Source organism: Typopeltis vanoorti, chromosome 9 (genome assembly GCF_054136105.1).
Source record: "Typopeltis vanoorti isolate ZY-2024b chromosome 9, IOZ_Tvanoo_1.0, whole genome shotgun sequence".
Classification (NCBI taxonomy): Eukaryota; Metazoa; Arthropoda; class Arachnida; order Uropygi; family Thelyphonidae; genus Typopeltis; species Typopeltis vanoorti.
The window spans coordinates 131,450,003-131,472,363 of NC_143557.1; the positions used below are offsets into that span (position 1 = coordinate 131,450,003).

At 36.0% G+C, this 22,361-nt stretch overlaps 1 protein-coding gene across 1 annotated transcript; it reads right to left on the bottom strand.

The window, feature by feature from the left end:
• Nucleotides 1–886: 886 nt before the first annotated feature.
• Nucleotides 887–22,322, bottom strand: LOC150103564 (uncharacterized). Its single transcript, XM_090398392.1, has 3 exons — nt 22,278–22,322; nt 6,599–6,686; nt 887–1,465 (listed from the first exon to the last, which is right to left on the bottom strand). Exons 1-3 carry the CDS (start codon nt 22,281–22,283, stop codon nt 1,119–1,121), a joined length of 441 nt encoding a protein of 146 aa, XP_090254518.1. The 5' UTR covers nt 22,284–22,322; the 3' UTR covers nt 887–1,118.
• Nucleotides 22,323–22,361: the final 39 nt, after the last annotated feature.

Here is a 22,361-nt window from a genome sequence, read left to right on the forward strand (position 1 = left end):
TAACGGCAATAGCCGAACCTCAGTTAAAACTTCATTGGCTACAGCATTGCCATTTGTTACCCTGGAAGTCCTAAAAAGGACTAAAGGCCTGTCTCTTTCATAATAAAAGTTCTTATAGTTCTTATAAGAACTGGGCGATGGACTGAGTCCTTGACTCTTTATCCCGTCATCTGAATGAAGTAAATCTGTGCGGATGGAGTGTTATTGAGCTAAAAAGCTCTAGTCATGGCTGGGTAACGGCAATAGCCGAGCCTCAGTTAAAACTTCATTGGCTACAGCATTGCCACCTGTTATCCTGGAAGTCCTAAAAAGGACTTCTCGTAAATTAATAATCCGGCCTTTCATAATAAATAGTCCTTATAAGGACTGGATTAAAGGGGCGAAGCAAGAATGCTTTTCATATTCCCCGTTATCTGTAGAGGACAGTGTAGGGATAAGGTATTATTGAGCAATTAAAGCTCTGATCATGGCAGGAGGGTAACAGCAATAGCCGAGCCTCAGTTAGAACTTCACTGGCTACAGCATTGCCATCCATTACCCTCCAAGAGTATTGGATTGAATGAATCAATCACCGCATCTCACCTTCATAATAAAAGAATGGTGAAATACTATTTATAGTATTTTTTATAAAAAATAGAAAGGTTTATGAATATACTCTAACTTATCTATGAATTTTTAGAAAAAAGAAAATATTTTACCTAATCTTTTTAGTGTAGTATTATGTTTTACATAAATTTATATTACTAATTAATTTAAATTTGAAATAACTTAAAGTCATATTAACATTTTAATATGACTATTTTAAAGAATATGTATACATTTGATTCGACATCTGAATTGATAATGTTGTTCGGATCTCAAAAATCAACACATTTGGTTTAAATTTTTTTATTTATTTTAACTATATATTAGAAAATATTTTAACTTCTTTGAGTACTCACATACGCATAAGAATAGCAGTAAAAATACTTGGAACTATTCCTAAAACAGTCTGTTATAATTTTAGTTTCAATTAATGCGCAGTAGATTTCTGCGCAGTGCAGTATACTGCATTGCACATGCGTGTTGAGAAACTTCATTTTACACATAACCGGTTTACTGCTATCACTTCTTTCAAATTATCTTTTCTCGTCTGAATCGGAATAAGATAAAGATAGATCATCGTTATTTATTTGCATAGACAACAGAGTTGACGTCCCATATCCTCGATACGGAAGTGTACTGATCGAAGACGATTCTGTAGACTGGGAGTTCGATTGGGAAGTGATCTCGGTGACTACAGTCGGAGGATCTGGTGATGCACTTGGAGATACAACAAATCCAGCTTGTTTGCTTTTCCTACAAAGTCCCCTTTGCTTGCTAATATACCAAATAGCTCCTACGGGAAAAGACACAGCACAAATACTGCCAAATATTGCTAGTATGACGTTGGTTACGCCTATCTTTGGAGATACATTAGGATCTCCTGTAATAAGAAAAAATAAAATAAAATAAATAAATAAATAATCCTGTAAATATATTAGCAGCATTTTGTTAGTGTTTAGTATGTTTAATTCCTATTCAATATTTACTGTGAAACATTTTTGTTAGTGTTTTGTAATCCATTTCTTTGATTTGGAGAATGATTTTGGTTAATCAAAAACAATATAGATTAGTATTATTTGTTTATATTTTTATCAACTGTGTTTAACATATACAGGCATGAAAATAATTAGCTCTATTTAAACTATAACATTATTATTATTATTATTATTATTATTATTATTATTATTATTATTATTATTATTATTATTATTATTATTATTATTATTATTATTATTATTAATTGATTTTCCAATACGCAGACGATACAGCAATAATATCCATCCATAATAACACAAACATAGCCCAAACAAATATGGAACATCACATAAATCTGAACACAGACTGCCTCACGAAAAACTCAGATAAGACAAAATTAATGATATTCAGAAATCTACTGACTCGACCAGTTCATAACAAATATATAACCATCCAACATCCACTCTCCAACATAAAAAACACAGAACAGCGAAACCACTACAATCACTCAGACTGGAACGATACGATACCTTGGAGTTTACTTCGATGCAGATAGGAACTGGAATAGCCACATAAACCATCTACACAACAAACTCCGAACAGTAAATGGCAAACTCAGCAGGTTAAAAGACATAGTTCCCATACGCCTAAAAACACTAATATACAAAGCACTACGCCAAAATACACTAAGATACGCTATAACAACGTATGCTTTCTGTGCACCCTACAAACTAAATAGATTAATGTCGCTACAATACAAAATGATCAAACTGATCTTTTGGGAACAAAGAGAAAATCACGACCTTATAAACATTGCAATGTCAGAACACAAAATACTGATAGCAAAACATTTATGTCACTATGCAGCTTGGCTAAAACATTATTTCGATGCCAACTGCAGGACAGTCAGAAATACATACCGTATAACAAGACCTCAGACTACTAATTATATCACATATAAATACAATAATCACTACGGAAAGGCCACGCGAAAATTCTACATCCCAGACATGATAAACAAATTACCTTTTGAATACAGAAACCTTACAAACTACAACAGCCTGAAAAGAGCTCTAAGGACATACTACGAACAAGAAACACACCCCTAAACTTAATGAAACACAATACATTCGTTCAGGCTTCCAGTTCAGCGACGCATCAACACATTCCAAGTTTGTGTGTGTGTGTGTGTGTGTGTGTGTGTGTGTGTGTGTGTGTGTGTGTGTGTGTGTGTGTGTGTGTGTGTGTGTGTGTGTGTGTGTGTGTGTGTGTGTGTGTGTGTGTGTGTGTGTGTGTGTGTGTGTGTGTGTGTGTGTGTGTGTGTGTGTGTGTGTGATAAAATAAAAAAGTATGTATCATATGTAACCAACTGCATGTAATGTACGTACTACATATAAATCACTGTATGTAATGTATGTATCATATGTAATCAAATGTACGTAATCTATGTAGTAACTGTAACAAATGTATGTAATGTAATAAAAAAAATATAAATAATTAGTTTACACTGTATGTTTGTGAGAATCAGGAAATATAATATTTTGATTGCATATGTGTAAATACTGTTGTATAATCATACCTTTTCAAACTTTGAAACAAAAAAAATAGTAAACTACAACATGTAATATTATACAACTTATGTAACTGTGAACAATATAATTGTAAATTATTATTATGATTATTATTTAAAAAATGTTATTATCATTGCTATTGAAATCTCATTATTTGTAGCACAAAGTGCTGAACCTTGTAAAATAATACTGAATAGATGATCATTGTACATATGTAAATATTTGAAAGAACAAAAATAAAATAAAAATAAAAATAAATGGAGAGACCTGCAGGTAGTCAGCGACTCATCGAGGGAGGCCACATATTACACACGTTCTATACTTACGAGGTGGTATCAAAAAGTTTCTCGACCAGCTCTGTTTAGGAGAAATTATTTTATTTATCTACGTTTACACACTATCACCTTCAAAATACTCCCCTGGCATAGCAATACAGCGCTCCCAGAGTTCCTGCCACTTCTGGAATGTGTCCTGGAAGGCTTCTTTTCGAAGCTTGTGAAACACCTTCTGCGATTCGCGCTGGATCTCCGCAATGGTGTCAAAACGGCGACCATTGAGCTGGATCTTCATCTTCGGGAAGAGGGCGAAGTCCGCAGGAGCCAAATCTGGCGAGTAGGGTGGGTGCGGAAGTGAGATCATGTCGTTTCCGGCTAGAAACTCACGTGTGAGGAGAGCTCGGTGACAGGGTGCGTTGTCGTTGTGGATCATGCAGTTTTTCGTGCGCCACAGATCCGGTCGCTTTCGCTGAATGTCCTTCCTCAGAAGACTTAAAACCTGGCAGTAGAACTCGCTATTGGCGGTCTGGCCCCGGGGACGAATTCTCGATGCACAATGCCGCAAATGTCGAAAACGACGATCAGCATGCACTTGGTCGAGCTGCTGACCTGCCTCGCATTTTTCGGTCTTGCAGATGATGGGCTCGTCCACTGTAGAGACCGTTGCTTTATCTCAGGGTCGTACCCATACATCCAAGTTTCGTCACCGGTAATGATCCTCGACATGAAGGACGGGTCATCCACGGCACGCTGATGGAATTCTTGGCGGACTTCGATGCGGTGTTCCTTCTGCTCCTGGGTCAGCAGCCTGGGGACGAACTTGGCAGCAACACGGTGCATGTTCAAATCACACGTGAGGATTGCCTGGACTGTTCCGTATGACACACCGACAATGGTAGCAATGTTCTGGAGTATTCTCCGATGATCCTCATTAATTCATTACGTATTCTTGAATTCATTCATAGTGCTTGCACTCACAACATCCAATGGCAATCCATTCCAATCACCCACTACCCTGTGAGAGAAAAATCTAGCCTCACACCCTAACCCTTCTTGGCGGTCTTCATTCTCAGCTTCCAAAGATGCCCTCTCTTCCTTTCCCTACCCTCCATAAATTGAAAAATGCCATCAATTGAAATCCTGTATGACCCTTTCAGAAGTTTGTAATATCACCCCTCTTTCTCCTGTTTACTAAAGTCTGCAGTCTACAAATTCTCAATCTCTCTTCAAAATCGGTATTCCACAATCCTGATATTATTTTTATTTTAACACTCTCCTCTGTACTCTCCCCAATATATCAGAATCACAAGGAAATTAGGCAACCAGACCTGCGCACAGTAGTCCAAGTGAAGTCTTATCAAGGCCTTGTAAAGAGACAAAATCACATCCATATCTTTATATGTGAACGTTCATTTCAGCATTGCAATTATCTTTTGAGTTGTATTTGCGATCTTTATTAAATGGCCCCTGAACTTCAACTTCCTATCTACTAACACTCCAAGATCCATAGCCTCATCAGTTTATTCTAGCCTAATCCCACCAATATAATACGACATTGGATATCTAATCACCCCGAAAAATTGAAAAATTGAACAGATATTGCTACCAATATCAGTTCAATGACAGTAAATACATTTACTGACATTGAACTGATACCCATATTCCCATGCCCACAATTCTGCCATATTCAAATCATTCTGCAAGTTCTGCATATCAACAGCATTCCTTATTACCTTAACTTATCTTTGCATCATCAACAAATAGCTGTTTTCGAATATCATTAATGTACAGATTGAATAACAGTGGACCAAGCACTGATCCTTGTGGTACACCACTTGTTATTATTTATTTATTTATTATTTTTTTATTAATCTCTGTACTGGTTATGGGCAGTACTACCCTTACATCAGGTCCAGACTTGATATAGGCCTAAGTCTTTACGAGTGTTTTACCCTATGCCTGTTCTAGTTATCATTGTAGTCATTCTCTGGTGGCAACGCCAGGCCACCAGTGTGCCCTCAAGGAAAGAACTTTTATATCCTTCTGGGTAAACCCAAGCTGTTTTAAGTCGTTATAACTACCTGCACTCCATACGCCATGTATAAGATCCCCCATATACCACTTTTTGATATCTGTCAGTCAGCTATCCTCTTATCCATGCTAATGTTGTATAACCCAAACCCATTTTCTCCAATTTATGCAACAGTCTGTTATGCTGTATTCTGTCAAAAGCCTTACCAAAATCCAAAAGTATCATGCTGTATCCCATTCCCCTTGTCTAGTTCAATGGTAGCATTGTTATAGAATGTGAGCAAGTTGCTAAAACATGACTTTCCCCTTAGTAAGCCCATGCTGTTCATTGCAAAGTAGATATTCACTGTCAACCCATTTCTGAATGCGGGCCCTAACCAGTTTTTCCAAAATCTTCACCACCACCCCTGAGACACAAATCGTCGATAGTCGATAGTTGGTAATTCCAGTCTTTGCATGGAATTACCATACATTCCTTGCATTCCTGCGGAATCTACCCTGTTCTGAGACTCATATTAAACATCCTGGTCAAAGGAATTATCAATTCAGCTGAACACTCTTTTAGCTCACGTGCTGATATTCCATCAGTACCTATTGCTAAATTCTTATTCAGTTTGTGCAACAGCTCTAATACCTCGGCCTCACACACTGCGTTTCTTCATCTAGTGAAGAGGTAACAGGGAGCTCAATGTTGCGTACACCAGTTTCATAGCTTTTAACAAAATCGGCAAATCATTAATTGAACAACCTCTTCTGCATCTGCAATCCTCATACCATTTGGATTTATAAGAGTTAATCTTTCATATTCATTCTTTCTTTTACTTGCAGCATATCGATAGAATTCTTGTGGGTTGTCTTTAGCACGCAAAGCCAGTTTCATTGCATAACACATTTAAAAAAAAAATTAATTGATGTAGTAAAATCTATCGGAGCTATGTTTCTCACTATTTTCCTAAACTAAGTATCTTGTTATCCAAAAACATGATCTTCTACATCAGACACTGACCTCACTAAACCACAGCTATCAAGGAAGTCAATCCAACGTCATGATCATGTACATCATTAGCAAACCATCTCCGAAATGATGAGAAGCATTTTGTGTTTCTGAAAAGAATGCAATACTGTTAGAAAACTCGTACAAAAAAAAAAAAACATTCTTACCTGTAGTACAGTTTGTGCAATCTGTTCTAACACTGTAGAGTACAACACACAAGACGACAACGAACAACCAGATGATCCTCCGATATATCTTTATTTTTAGATGCATAAACATAGGAAAGAAATCAAAATTTTAAAAGAAATTCCTACATGACTTAAGAGATCACGATAATATACTTATCGTGTTTTTTTCTCCATTCAAAACACAGTAATCTAAAATACAGATGAGTTTACAATATCTGTGTACATGTGAATCATCATTGTAATAATGCCATCCAAAAATGCGTGCAGCATTACCAGTTTTTTTAACATGTAACCTAAAGATATTTGAATGGAAGCAGCGTAGATAGACAACTGTGGAGGCACTTAACGTTAGAGAACATGCAACTCAACTTTTTTATTCCATCGTTCAGTGTTTGTTAATTAACACATTCGAAGAAATTACAAATTCACAAACTTATTTTTGATTGAAATAATACTTCAATGAAACAAATGCGAATTTATGCAATCAATTGTTCCGAATTGAATAAACTCTCTCTCTCTCTCTCTCTCTATATATATATATATATATATATATATATATACAGGGTGTTCGGGATAAATTTGACAGTTTCGTAAGGAAAAAGAAAATCTTCTTTGTATCTATTAAATTTAATGAATTGACAAAAAAACATTACAGGCAGAGTTAATTACAATACTATCAACAAGATTTACTCAAAATAACCACCATTAGCATCGATCACAGCTTCAATTCTGCTTCGGAACCTCGAACAAGCTGATGCTACAGTCTCCCTGGGAAGGGCCGCAAAAACTGTTTTAATTTTATCCATTAACTGGGCTTTTGTATTACTGGAAGTGCGATTGGTGTCTTTTTCAACTGCGCCCCATACAAAATAATCCATGAGGTTAAGGTCTGGGGAGTTTGGAGGCCAAACATTTGGACTGGTGAAGTCGTAGAAATTTTCAGACAACCATTTTTGACTTTTCCCAGAGGTGTGGCAAGGGGCCGAATCCTGCTGCCATACATACGGCCTACCATTGGCTACCCTTGTTATCCAGGGCTTGACTACAGTTAGCAACTCCACGAACAAAGCCCGAATTCCAATGCCAGGGTTCTTCAACACCTGTTCCTGCAGATTTGCGAGGAATTCTGCTGTACGAACGCAATCAGATCGTCTGCTAGGGATCTTTCTTCTTGCTACATCCTCGTAGTCACCATTGCAAGTCTCTAGTTCATGCCTGATTGTTTTTACTGTATTCAGGGAGCATTGGGCAGCAGTCGTAATATCCTTATTTTGATGGCGGGCACGAATCATCATGATACAAGTTATTCTCTTCCATGATTCAGGTGGGTTCCAGCTATCCATCCTTTCTGACATCTTGTATATGAATGAAGAAGGGTCCAAACTTTTAAATGAAGAGAAGTGTGTGTTAATACATGTAACTTACGGAAAAATATAATTAATTATAAATATGTCAAATTTATCCCGAACACCCTGTATATATAGGAGATTTGCAGAAAAAAAATTTTGATCTCTCTGATCGTCCTCGATCTGGAAGACCTCTTACTCTACATGACGATGCTCTTAAGACTCTCGTTGAATCAGATCCAAAATAAACCATACAATAATTAGCAGAGAAACTTAATTCATCATGGTCAACTGTCCAAGAGCACTTACATAAGAGTGGCAAGGTTCTTAAACAGGGTGTATAGGTACCGCATGAACTGTCAGAAAACAATAAAGCACAGAGACGGGCGATTTGCAATTCATTGTTGACCAGACAACAAAATGACCCCTTTTTGGAACGAGTCGTAACTGGTGGCGAAAAATAGGTGCTGTATAAGAATAATAAACGTAAAAAACAGTGGCTTTCTCCAAATCAAACTCTAATTCCAACACCTAAAGATGGACTTCATCCACAAAAAGTTCTGTTGTGCGTTTGGTGGGATATTCATGGAATTATTCATTACGAACTCATTGAACAAGGTAAGACTATTACAGCAGCCATCTACTGTGAACAATTAGAGCGACTACATCAAGCATTGTTAATCAAATGTCCTGCGCTAGTCAATCGAAAGGGGTAATTTTGCAGCAAGATAATGCAAAACTAAATTCTGCAAGAATGACTCAAGAAAAAATTAGGCAGTTAGTATGGGAACTTCTACCACATCCTCCATATTCGCCAGATATTGCCCCTAGTGACTATCGCTTATTCAGGTAGAACACAGCATAAGAAATAAAACTTTCCGTTCGCAAGATGATGTCCAAAGGCGTTTGATATCATTTTTTGCCTCCAAAGAAAAAATGTTTTTCAAAAAAGGAATTCTAAACTTAGTAAATCGTTGGAATAAGGTTATAATTAACGATGGCGATTATATAATTGGATAATGTTAATTTGTTCTTTCATAAAATTTATATTGAAAATGTAGTTCAAAAAATTGATTACTTCTGGTCCCCCTTATATATATATATATATATATATAAAGTCTGGTTTCGATGTTCGCTTATAAGTGGAAACGAATTGACCGATTTTGATGCTATCTTCACCAATAGATAGAAGATCTTACAGATATGGTTTTTGTACATTTTTATCGATGTTCACCACCAAAAGTATGGAGCAGTGATTAATTTTTTTTTACCTTCCTCCACAGTCCATGCTATAGTTTAACAATATTTGACCACTATTTTGTGGCTAGATATTGTTAAATTTTATTCTTAGATATTGTGATAGTAACTTCTTTTGTTATAACCATTATTATGTTTACTAGCAGTTTTTATAATAATTAGTTCCTTCAGGTGGTGGCCGAATTGCTACCATGCATTAACAGCCAACGAATTTTAAAATTGATAACCGCCATATAGTGCATTTAAATCCGGTTTTACCGCGAACCTTTAATGCACACACACAAATTTTGAAATTTGCAGATTTTTTTGCAGAAATTTGATAGAAATTTGCATGAAATCCATCAAATATGTATGCAAGTATATCAACAAGGAATCAGATTATTATTATTATTATTATTATTGTTATTATTATTATTATTATTATTATTATTAGATTAAGAAGATCTCAAAACAACAAAAATGAATGTGAACCATCAGATAGATGTAATTACACCAGAATACATCAGTAATTGTACTTTCGAATCGCTTGATTCATGGAAACAACACACAGTACAAGCGAGAGGTCTCTCAATCTTGCATATTAACATCGGAAGCATCCGAAAACATTGGTTATTGTTACAGGCTTATCTGAGGAATTACACTGATATTATTGATATATTGATTCTTACAGAATTATCCATAACTAATGACGAAGCGGCTGTTTTCCAAATTCCAGGTTTCCAACAATATAGATCATGCCGCCAAACAAAAAAAGGGGGTGGAATACTAATATTTATCAAACATAAATTAATAATAAAAGAAACGGCCTGTCAGTTTGAGCATGCTGAAACCCTTTGCCTCGAAATCACTAATACCACCAATAGACAGCATCCCATAATACTAAATGCTATTTACAGGCCAACAAACCTAAACATGATAAAATTCTTGCAGGAACTCAATTGCGCTTTCACGCCAAGAAATATGCTCAACCGAATACCTAATGATAATCGGCGACATAAACATAAATATTGTAAACGAAAACCAGAACAACACTGTACAATACCTAGACACGCTGTCCATGTATAATCTAATACCAACAATAACATCATGTACTAGAGAAGAAATATTCGGAAATACTATCACTGCCTCCTGTCTAGACCATATAAACGTCCAAGCACCACCAAACAGTTACACTGCATCAGTCATAAAGTGAAAAGTAGCAGACTATTACTTCACCGCTCTAAACCTGCACACCAAGACAATATCAATGCAATGTCCCAAAGAAGAAAAGCGACAAAAAACAACAATAGACAAAGAAATAGTCAACCACGAAATACGAAAAACAGACTGGGAACACCTGACATCAGATTCAGCAGATATCTTATACAACAACATTAAACTCACACTGGAGGAAATATATAAGAAAGCCGAAGAAAGTCAGAATTCGTTCAAAAACAACACAAAATCCTTGGATAACACAAAACTTAATCCTAGAAATACACAGAAAGGACGCTTTATGGAAAAAATTAAAGCGATATCCAAATAACACAGCTTTAAAAACTGAATATAAGATAACAAGGAATCGTCTTACAACACAAATCAGAAATGCAAAAAGAAGCTACTACAGAGACAAACTAATCTCCGCACAAAACAACATGAAACAAACCTGGCATCTGATCAATGAGATGCTTGATTTTGTTCCCAACACCACCGCCTCCGAAACCATAAAACACAGCTTCATGAAAGACGCAAAACCTATCCAACAACTAGCAAATGACTTTAACCAATACTTTGCAGACTCCATCCAAGAACTGCACAGAAATATTCCCCAATCACAAAACGTGACCCTCCACTTGGATCATAATCAAAACAGACATTATGGTTCCCAACCATAAAAGAAGCAGAACTTCTCTCAGCAATACATCAAATCAAACCAAAGAAGGGCCCAGGAATTGATGGTGTCAGACCTAAGGATATCAAGCAACATGCAACTAGCTTAAGTCCTATCCTATTAAAATTAATAAATAAAATATTTAAATCAGGACAGATACCAAGTATGCTAAAGACAGCCATAATCACGCCCATATAGAAACATGGAAAAAGAAATTTAATCAGCAATTACAGACCCATAGCAACATTACCGATTATCAATCAAATTATGGAGCGGATCATACTGAAGAAACTCACAGCATACACAGAGACCTTTTGTATTATCCCCAAAACACAATATGGTTTTCAGAAAAATAAGGGAATAACATCTTTCTTTGAAGACTTTACAGACGTAATTAATACCGCCTTAGACAAAAACAAAATTGCTATGGTAGTTTTCCTAGAGCTAACTAAAGCATTCGATACACTCACATATCAAACCTTGTTAGAAAAGCTGAGGCAATTTGGAATAGTTTGTAAACCACCTGTGCAGAGGTGGTTTACAAACTACCTTCAAAATAGAAAGCATATCACATGTATCGGGTCAAACCGAAGCAGAGAGCTACCAGTAACCGGTGGAGTACCACAGGGAGCTGCACTCTCCCCAATTCTATTCAACATTTACACGCACGATATTAATCAGCTACCTCTCAAAGGTAAGCTATTGCAATGCGCAAACGATACAGTATAATATCCATTCATAATAACGTAAGCATAGCCAAAACAAATATGCAACATCACATAAATCTGATCACAGACTGGCTCACGAAAAACTCCATACACCTAAACTCAGTAAAGGCAAAATTAATGATATTCAGAAATCCACTGACTCGACCAGTTCATAACAAATATATAACCATCCAACATTCACTTTCCAACACAAAAAACACACAGAACAGCAAAACCACTACAATCACTCAGGTTGAAACAATACGATACCTTGGAATTTACTTCGATGCAGATATGAACTGGAATAGCCATATAAAACATCTACACAACAAACTCCGAACAATAAGTGGCAAACTCTACAGGTTAAAAGACATAGTTCCAATACGCCTAAAAACACTAATATACAAAGCACTATGCCAAAATACACTACGATACGCTATAACAACGTATGCTTTCTGTGCATCCTACAAACTAAATAGATTAATGTCGCTACAGTACAAAATGATAAAACTGATCTTTTGGGATCAAAGAGACAATAACGACTGTATATACACTGCAATGTCAGAAACACAAAATACTGACAGCAAAACATTTATGTCACTATGCAGCTTTGCTAAAACATTATTTCGATGCCAACTACAGGACAGTCAGAAATACATACCGTATATAACAACACCTCAGACAACTGATTATATCATATATAAATACAATAATCACTACGGAAAGGCCACGCGAAAATTCTATATCCCAGACTTGATAAACAAATTACCTTTTGAATACAGAAACCTTACGAACTACAATAGCCTGAAAAGAGCTCTAAGGACATACTACGAACAAGAAACACGCACCCAAAATACAATACAAACTCAATGAAGCAATATATTCGTTCAGGCTTCCAGTTCAGCGACGCATCAACACATTCCAAGTTTGTGTGTGTGTGTGTGTGTGTGTGTGTGTGTGTGTGTGTGTGTGTGTGTGTGTGTGTGTGTGTGTGTGTGTGTGTGTGTGTGTGTGTGTGTGTGTGTGTGTGTGTGTGTGTGTGTGTGTGTGTGTGTGTGTGTGTGTGTGTGTGTGTGTGTGTGTGTGTGTGTGTGTGTGTGTGTGTGTGTGTGTGTGTGTGTGTGTGTGTGTGTGTGTCGCTGAACTGAAAGCCTGAGCGAATATATAGTGTTTCATTAAATTTGTATGGTATTTTGGGTGCGTGTTTCTTGTTCACAGTATGTCCTTAGAGCTCTTTTCAGGCTATTGTAGTTTGCGAATTTCTCAATCAACGGCTGCAGTGGAAATCAAGCCACTTAAACATAGATTTGATTTCATAGCTTCCCAGCACAGCAAATAAACCAATAAATAATAACTGGTGTCATCTTCAGATAAGCTCACAAATAAGCTTCGAGGATGAAAGCTGAGAAAATACATCTCATCCAAGATAAAATAAATAAATTAATTAATTAATTAATTAAATAAAAATAAATGTATCATATATAATCAAATGCATGTAATGTACGTATTTGTAAACAAATGTATGTAATGTTGTATCATGTAATGTTGTAATGATAAGTATGTAATGTATGTATCATATGTTATAAATTATTATAATTATTATTGCGAAAAAATATTATTATTATTATCAGAATACATGAAGGTATCAAACGTAAAGAAATGTATGTAATGTTGTATCATACGTAAACAAATGTAAGTAATGTTGTTTGGTATGTAAACAAATGTATGTAATATTGTATCATACGTAATCAAAACTATGTAATGTATATATCATATGTAATAAATTGTTATTATTATTTTTAAAAAATTATTAAAAAAAATATTATTACGTACACTTCCCAGGAGTCCAAAGACTCATCAAACGAAGCCACCTACTCTATAACTCTTCGTCTCCACCATTTAATCAACCAAATGCAGCGAACAGCAGCTATCATCACCATCTACACCAACGCCATCTACTGCCCACCACCACTAGTATTTTTACGGACAATCACAAACATCCATGCCCATGGCGGGATGCGAAACCCGTAGCCTTTGGGCTGAAGAGCGGATACGCCAACTAGGCGGGCAATAGTGGAATCACCATAGTGAAGTCCGCCTTTTTTAAGCTATGCATCGAAGTAGTAGTAGGTACTTACCTCATACAGTTGGCATCAACGAAGAAGACAGGGTGGCAACGCGACCTGGTATGAAAATGAGCAATGTTCTAGGTTGTGTTTAGAGTGCACATCCCAATAATGATGAATGCTTTTATTTACGAAGCTCTTGATGCGTGTGAAAGGAACCTCATTCGGCGACCTAAGAACAGCAAATGGTGTAGCACATCCGACATACCGGATTCATGTAAGGCTTTGAATTTGATGGAAGATGATTCTCACTGGTCCGATTGTCTCGGCGATGTTATAAATTCAAACTGACCATCATCTTTGAACCTTTTGTTACAAAAATCATGTTTCGGAAGATATCGTACACCAAGAACGTTCTACACCTTCTCAGGCTCAGTTTAATGAAGCAATATATAATGAAATATTACTGAGACTTGAATCAATTGGTAATTAATTAATTAATGGTCAAGTCAATAAGTGACAAAAGTGTTAAAGATTTCGATCTTCCGATACCGAACAATCCTTTACCTCGAGATTTAATCCGGGAAATCTCATACAATTTCAATGAACTTCAGGATTTATTAAGTCGGCACGAACAGTCACTAACTTCAGATCAAGCTGAAGTCAGTGATTGTTCTCAATGTTTAAACAAGTTGTGAAAATTAATTAGGGAAACTGTTGTCTTGGATGCTGCAGGTGGCAATGGGAAAACGATTTATTAAATTTGTTATTAGATAAGTTGAGAAGCCAAGGTAAAATCTCTCTAGTTGTGGCACCTCAAGTATAGCAGCTACTCTATTGCAAAGTGGTCGAACTGCTCATTCTACTTTCACAGTACCCCTTACAAATGTGACTAATGATACATCTATGTGCAATATATCGAAACAAAGGAATTTGTCGAAACTACTAAGAAAGGTTTTTTGATTGTTTGGGATGAATGTCCCATAAAATATCTGTAGAAGCGGTGGACAGAACACTGAGATATATCAGATCAGACGATCGAAGAATGAGTGTGATAACTGTTTTATCTGCCAGTGATTTTCGACAAGCATTGCCCGTCGTATCCTCGGGAAACAAGGCAATTAAGAAATCGTCACTATGGCATGATATATAGAAGTTTTATCTCAAAACCAATATGCGTATTCACCTCCATTGAGTATCTAATGCACATTCCTTCCTTTCAAAATTGCTAAAAATTGGCGATGGTGAAGTACAACAAAGAGACCGGAAAATTATATTAACCCACCTAAATATTGGGAAAATTGTCCGAAGTGTTGTGCAGTGTCTACCCATCTATTCAGAACATAACAGAAAAGTCACCTTCTTGGTTCAGGGAAAGAGTTATTCTCACACCTCGAAATGACTGTATCAATAATGAACGAGTTGGTTCTTAATAGGGTTAATGAATCTGTTGGTGTTTGCAAATCAGTAGATACTCCTGTGGATGTAGATGTTGCAGTTTATTTTCCCATGGAATTTTTAAATTCCGTTAATCCACCAGGATTGCCTGGTCATTAAATTGAAAATAGGTGTTCCTATTATGTTTTTCCGAAATCTGCACCCTTCCCCCAATCCTTACAATGGAACTAGGATTCAAGTAAAATCGTTGACACCGAATACGATAGAAGCTATAATATTCACAGGTCCTGGTATCGGAGAAATTATGTTCATTCCTCGGATATCCCTCATTCCTTCAGACTATCCATTGACATTCTAAAGGTTACAATTGCCAGTAAGAGTTTGCTTTGTAATGGCAATTAGACATTACAGGTTTAGATTTAAGAGGTGAATATTTTTAAACCTGTAGTTATACATGGCATGTTCTCGAGTTAGCACTCCTGAGAATTTAATTATTTTTGCGAGGATGATGAAACTTCTAGTGATGTTTACAAAGAAATGTTATAACTCACAAATCTATACCATGACGAAAGCACCAGCATAAATACTCGAATAAATAACCTGAAGTTGACTACTGTTAGTAATAAGTTCACCTCGGCAAAGCGGGAGTACTCAGCTGGTCAACAAATAAATCAGCCATCAGAGGCAGCTGAAGACTCTACCTGGTTTGTCTGTTGAATCCGACTGTTATTCAGTATTTAAATATATATTTAATTTGATACTTCATCCTAGTCTCTCAGTATAATTTTCCAAGTAATTGTAAGTGTAGTTTAGCTTATTCATTTATTCAGAATATTAAATGAATATGCTTCGAGCGAACTGTCAAGAAATAGAGCCGATGAAATTTTAGACAGATTATATCATAAAGAGTGATCCTTCCGGAATCATGTCCGCGTCCTAAGGAAACTTTGAGAATAAATAGGAAAAAAAACTATGACGTAGTTTCCTGGAAGATTTTTATAGCAGTTTTTAAAGCCAGTCAGTCAAAATATAAATGAATCTTTCACAGTTTACGGTAAGCTATTGTGAGTGTAGAACTTCCTTTGCAGGTTTTTCAAAACGGTGATAAGAACTCTCTGCCAAGATGCAAATTTGTAACAAGAAATATCTCGAAATGATGTGCAGTTAGTAATGACCCCAATTCGCTATTCTCTTAGTGGAATGCAAACGTCAGTTGTGTGAATTTGAAAAATTAAAACTATCATCAGGCTAAAACTAACTGGAGCAGATACTCACGCTCATCCAAATAAGATCTCGTGTATTCTAAATGCCATAAATTACAAATATAATTAGTCTTGTAATTAACAGTAAGTCCTCTACTTATGCCGTGGATCCATTTTGAAGATTTCTGAGATGTAAACAAGGAAGATTCGAATGATGCTTAAATACGAAATATATTTTTAAATTCATGTTGCAAATGACAATTAAAGTTAAACAGACTCTACTTATAAAAAGAAAACTCTGAAAAAATATTCATTATAAACGTATATGTGTGTGTGTGTGTGTGTGTGTGTGTGTGTGTGTTCTACCAATACATCAATACATTCTACTAACTATTGTTACTAGGAAAGCCATCTATTATGTTCAATGGTTCTTTGACAGATGGTCTTGTTAGTCGTCGAAGTGCCACTACAGCATAAACGAATTATAAGTCGAGGACTTACTGTATTATATTATTTCAAATATGTTATTAAATTGTATACATATAAGTAGTCACTTAAATTTAAATTTACGTTAAATTTAAAAATAAAATTAAACTTTATACATTAAGTAGTCATTTTTTAAATAACAAAAAGTTTCATGAGATGAGATATCTAAGATCTTAAAAGAACTGGGAGATGGACTGAGTCCTTGACTCTTTATCCGTCATCAGAATGAAGAAAATCTGTGTGGATGGGGTGTTATGGTTCTAAAAGCTCTAGTCATGGCTGGGTAACGGCAATAGCCAAATCTCACTTAAAACTTCATTGGCTGCAGCATTGCCATTCGTTACCCTGGAAGTCCTAAAAAGAACTCTTCCTCTCATGAGATGAGTTATCTAAGTCCTTATAAGGACTGGCTTAAAGGGGCGAAGCAAGAATGCTTTTCATCTTCCCCGTTATCTGTAGAGTGTAGGGATAACGTGTTATTGAGCTATTAAATAAAAACTCTGATCATGGCAGGAGTGTAACAGCAATAGCCGAGCCTCAGTTAGAACTTCATTGGCTACAGCATTGCCATCCATTGCCCTCCAAGGGTATGGTATCATTCTCATCTTCTCATCGACCCCAATTTATTGACAATTGACAATTGACATTTATGTCTTTAGGGGTGAAGCAAGATGCTTTTCATATTCCCCGCTATCTGTTGTGGTTACAGTGAAGGTAAAATTTATGAGCAGAATGCTCGCCCTGATTGGGCATGGAGATTATGCGTCACTGAAGGAGGCCAATATAACTTTTGGTCTTCTATATTTGAATATGTCCGTTGGATCGTATGCTGTAGCTTGTTGAACCAAATCGTTGGGATTTATGTCTTTAGGGGTGAAGCAAGATGCTTTTCATATTCCCCGCTATCTGTTGTGGTTACAGTGAAGGTAAAATTTATGAGCAGAATGCTCGCCCTGATTGGGCATGGAGATTATGCGTCACTGAAGGAGGCCAATATAACTTTTGGTCTTCTATATTTGAATATGTCCGTTGGATCGTATGCTGTAGCTTGTTGAACCAAATCGTTGGGATGTGTGGACGTCTTTAGGAAAAACTTGGTGGCTAAGGATCGTAGAAAAGAGAAAATATAGGGAATATTTGTGTCTCTGTGGAGTTGAATGTTTCTAACATACCACGGGGCGTTCAAAATCATTCTCAGGCACTTGTTCTGCACTCGCTGTATTTTGATGATGTTAGCATTAGAGGTGTGGCTCCAGGCCGGAGAGGCATAGGTGATTATAGGACGAATCGTCATCTGGTATAGCTGCAATTTCATTCTGTTGCTGAGCTTGCTATCTCTATTAATTGGCGGATAGATCTGATGTATGGCTTTAGATGCCTTTCTGCATGCAGACTTGGTGTGTTGATTGAAAGATAGCTTTTTGTCGAGAATTACACCCAGGTAATTTGTTTCTGACTGCCAGGGAATTTTAGTATTGAATAGTAACAAATCTCCTACAGGAGACATTGGCCTTTTTGAGAAAAGAACGGCTGAGCTTTTCTGGGGGTTGACTTCCAATCTCCACTTAGAGAACCAACCCTCCAGCTTTAGAATGTTTTCTTGAAGCTTTCTGGTAATGAAAAGGGGTCTGAGAGATCTGGTTAGTATTGCCGTATCGTCCGCATATAGGGCCAAAATGGAAGTCATCGGATTGTGCGGGATGTCTGACATGTATATAGAGAACAGTAATGGAGCTAGTAGAGATCTCTGCGGCACTCCAGCAAAGATGTGGCGCTGGGAGGATGTAGAACCGTTGATTTTTACTTGCATTGATCTATTTTGAAGATATGAGTGGATTAAATGAACCATCTTAGGTGAGATGCCGGCTGAGATAAGCTTGTGCAGGAGTCCAAAATGCCAGATTTTGTCAAATGCTTTGGATAAGTATAGGAAAACAGCGCCTGTGCACTGGCGCCATTTGTAGCTGGTTGTGATGTATTCAAAAATTCTGTGGATTTGCTGGGTAGTACTATGGTGTTGTGTAAAACCAAACTGTTCTTTTGGAAGGATGTTTAGGTCATTTATTGAGGTCTGAAGTCGTGAGAGGATGACCTTCTCTGCAACCTTACCCAGATTTGAGATGAGACTGATTGGACGATAATTTTGGGGTAGGTGTGAGTCTTTGCCTGGCTTATGTATGGGAATTACGTCAGCCAGTTTCCAGGTGGAAGGAAAATAGTGAAATCTTAAAATTGCATTTATTATACTGGTCAGGTACACTACTGCCCTCCGGGGCAGAAGTTTAATCACACGATTAGTAATGCCGTCTGGTCCAGGAGCTTTTTTGTTCTTTAAATTTTTAATAATGTCATATATCTCAGCAGGTGATGTTGATGCAATATGGTCAGTGCTGGTGATAGGAAGTTTAAGTGAGTGTCTGACCTTGCTGTGAATCTTATGTATGTGGTCAAAGTTAAGGTTTCCGTACGAAGGCCTGCATTGCTCTTCCAAGCTGTGCGCTATAACCTCTGCTTTGTCCACATCTGTGTGAGCAAGGCACTGATCAGTTAATATTGGGGGAAGGGATCTGCCTTTGTTTTTTTGGTATTTTTCAGTAGTCCCCAGATGGAGTGATCACTAGGTGAAATGGAGGATAACTTTTCATCCCGTACATAGTCTCTATGAGCTTTCAGTGCCTCTCTAGAGTCCAATTTAAAAATAAAATTAACATATTTATAATTTGGGTATGCGAAAAACAAAAAGGTTGACTGGTATTTTTTAATTAAACTTTAAATTTTGGGCAGTTTTTCGGTAGATTTTTGTAATGCTTAACACACATTACTGTATATGAGAATTTATATTCTTATTTTTTTTTTTCATATATTATCTGATTTAAGGTCTAGAGATGTTGTGATGATAACTTCTTAATGTCTAAAAAAGGGCATATCTCTCTTTTAGAATAACACGATAATTAATCGTGTTATTCTAACATATATCGCGATTTATACATCACTTCGTGATGTATAAATCGCCCGAAAAGCCTTTTTTGTGAAAACACTTAACATATCTTGGAACCAAATACTTATAAGTTAGATTATTCATTTAAATACACCTCCTAATAAAAAAATTAGAATAATCAAAGAAAACGTATTGAATGATTTGCAATTCTAATTTATTGCATAGAAAATAATTATTATCAAATGTGAATTAGCATCAACTAAATCTACGTACTTTATAGATTTATATAACCATGCATGTAAACATATAAAAATGTAATCTAAATTGCAAGAAATATTTTATTTGAAAATATTTACAAAATTATAATAATTTTAAAAGTGGTTCAAAATATTAGAATAATGGAAAATAAATGCACAAAATTACAGTCAAAGGGACATAATATGATAATTAGTACTTTGTTACATTCCCATTAGCATTTAAGAAATCGTTTTTTTCTCTTGGGACAACTTCTTGAAGACGTTTCTTCATAATTCTCCACAAATTCTCATCGGGGTTTAAATCTAGTGAGTTTGCCGGCCTGACAAGTGATTCCGTTGATTTGCCTTTCTTTCACCATCTAGTAGTGGTCTTGGAAGTGTGAAAAGAAGCTGAATCTTGCTGAAAAAGGAAATCACCATCACATAAATCTTCCGAAGCCGGTAACATAAAGTGCTCAAGAATTTCTTGGTGCATTTCGGAATTGACTCTTTCGTACATAATACACAGCCTAGACCGCAGAGGAGTCCTACCTGGACCCTCTGTGATCATACAAGCCCATACCATGGTAGAGGTTGCAGATTTCACTAACGTTTCCTGCATTCGCTATCAAATAATTCTTGCTTAAGACACCAAACACGTATCCATTGATGACCGATGTGTCCAATGGTCATTAAGGACAAAGCATACCTTCATCGCTAAAAAGTACCTTTTCCCAGTCCTCTTCAGTCCACAATAGTCTGCTTACACCATGGCACTGTAGCCACCTTTTGCTTGGAAGTCATAAGCGCTTCGTTTTAGGCACACGTGATTTAAAATCCAATTTGTTAAGTTGTCGCAACGTCGTAGATTTGGATTCATTCGCACCTAGTTCTTTCCATCTCCTGTGAAAATAGCTTACACTTCCAAAGTGGTTTTTCTTCAATCTCATCTCTTGATGTGGTTATTCCCTTTCGACTGCTATTGCAGCGATTATTTTGAAAACTCCGAATTAAAATACTGTCTCAATACTCTACTCACGTTCGCTTGCTTGAGAACACTTCAATTCCTTAGCTATAAACTGTTGAGTTTGGCCTTCTTTGTGTAGAGACACCATGCCAAACTTCTTAACTTCCAATATGTCACTCGTTCGACCCATGATTAACTGAAATTCCCACGCAAACGATTCCTCACACGCGAATCAGTCCCGCAGCTACTGAAATATATTTCTATGTTCTCCTCAAAACTAATCGGAGAAATTTAGAATATTCTAATATTTTCGACCACGTTAAAATTATTCTAATTTCGTGAATGTTTTCAAATAAAATATTTCTTACAATTCAGATTACATTTTTATGTGTTTACATGGTTATATAAATCTACAAAGTACGTAGATTTAGGTGATACTAATTCATATTTGGAAATAATTATTTTCTATGCAATAAATTAGAAATAAAAAATAAAAAATAGTCCTTAAAAGGACTGGCTTAAAAGGGCGAAGCAAGAATGCTTTCATCTTCCCCATTATCTGTAGAAGACAGTGTAGGGATAAGGGTGTTATTGAGCTATTAAAGCTCTGGTCATAGCAGGAGGGTAACAGCAATATCCAAGCCTCAGTTAGAACTTCATTGGCTACAGCATTGCCATCCATTACCCTCCAAGGATATTAATCACCGCATCTCAGGGTCGATTTCTTTTACATAAAAATATTATAGAATAATTAACTACTTTTCCTGTAATGGTGTATAAGTTTTCTAATGAAATAGCAATTTATTTTTGCTTTAATTTTATAAATTTACATTATATTATATTGCTTTTAATAATAGGCATATTATTAAAAGCAAAATAATGACAATTAATTGATTAATTATATAAACACTATTATACAAAATTTCTCGAAATTAATGGTATAGTGACACTTTAATATGTAAACCAAAATTTATGTATTTTCAAATATATTAGTGATATAATATGCGAAAATATATATCACAGAAATGTACAATGACACGACAAATAATCGAATCCATAAATATTGGTTAATCGAATATTATTTATGTAGTACTTATATAATTTTTTGGCTACTTTGAATGTAAAATATTAAATTATAAATTATAAACATAAACAAGCTATTTAGTGAAATTAGTTTCAACTTACCTCCATATAACTAAAGCTAAGTATTATGCTAAATGAGTCGATGAGGATATCTGGTCACGAAAAGAAGGAATCAGAAGTCGACTG

Coding starts and splice junctions, on each gene's coding strand:
- LOC150103564 (XM_090398392.1), bottom strand. Junction 1,466..6,598: donor TTGCACAAACTGTACTACAG/GTAAGAATGTTT, acceptor TTCTTATTACAG/GAGATCCTAATGTATCTCCA.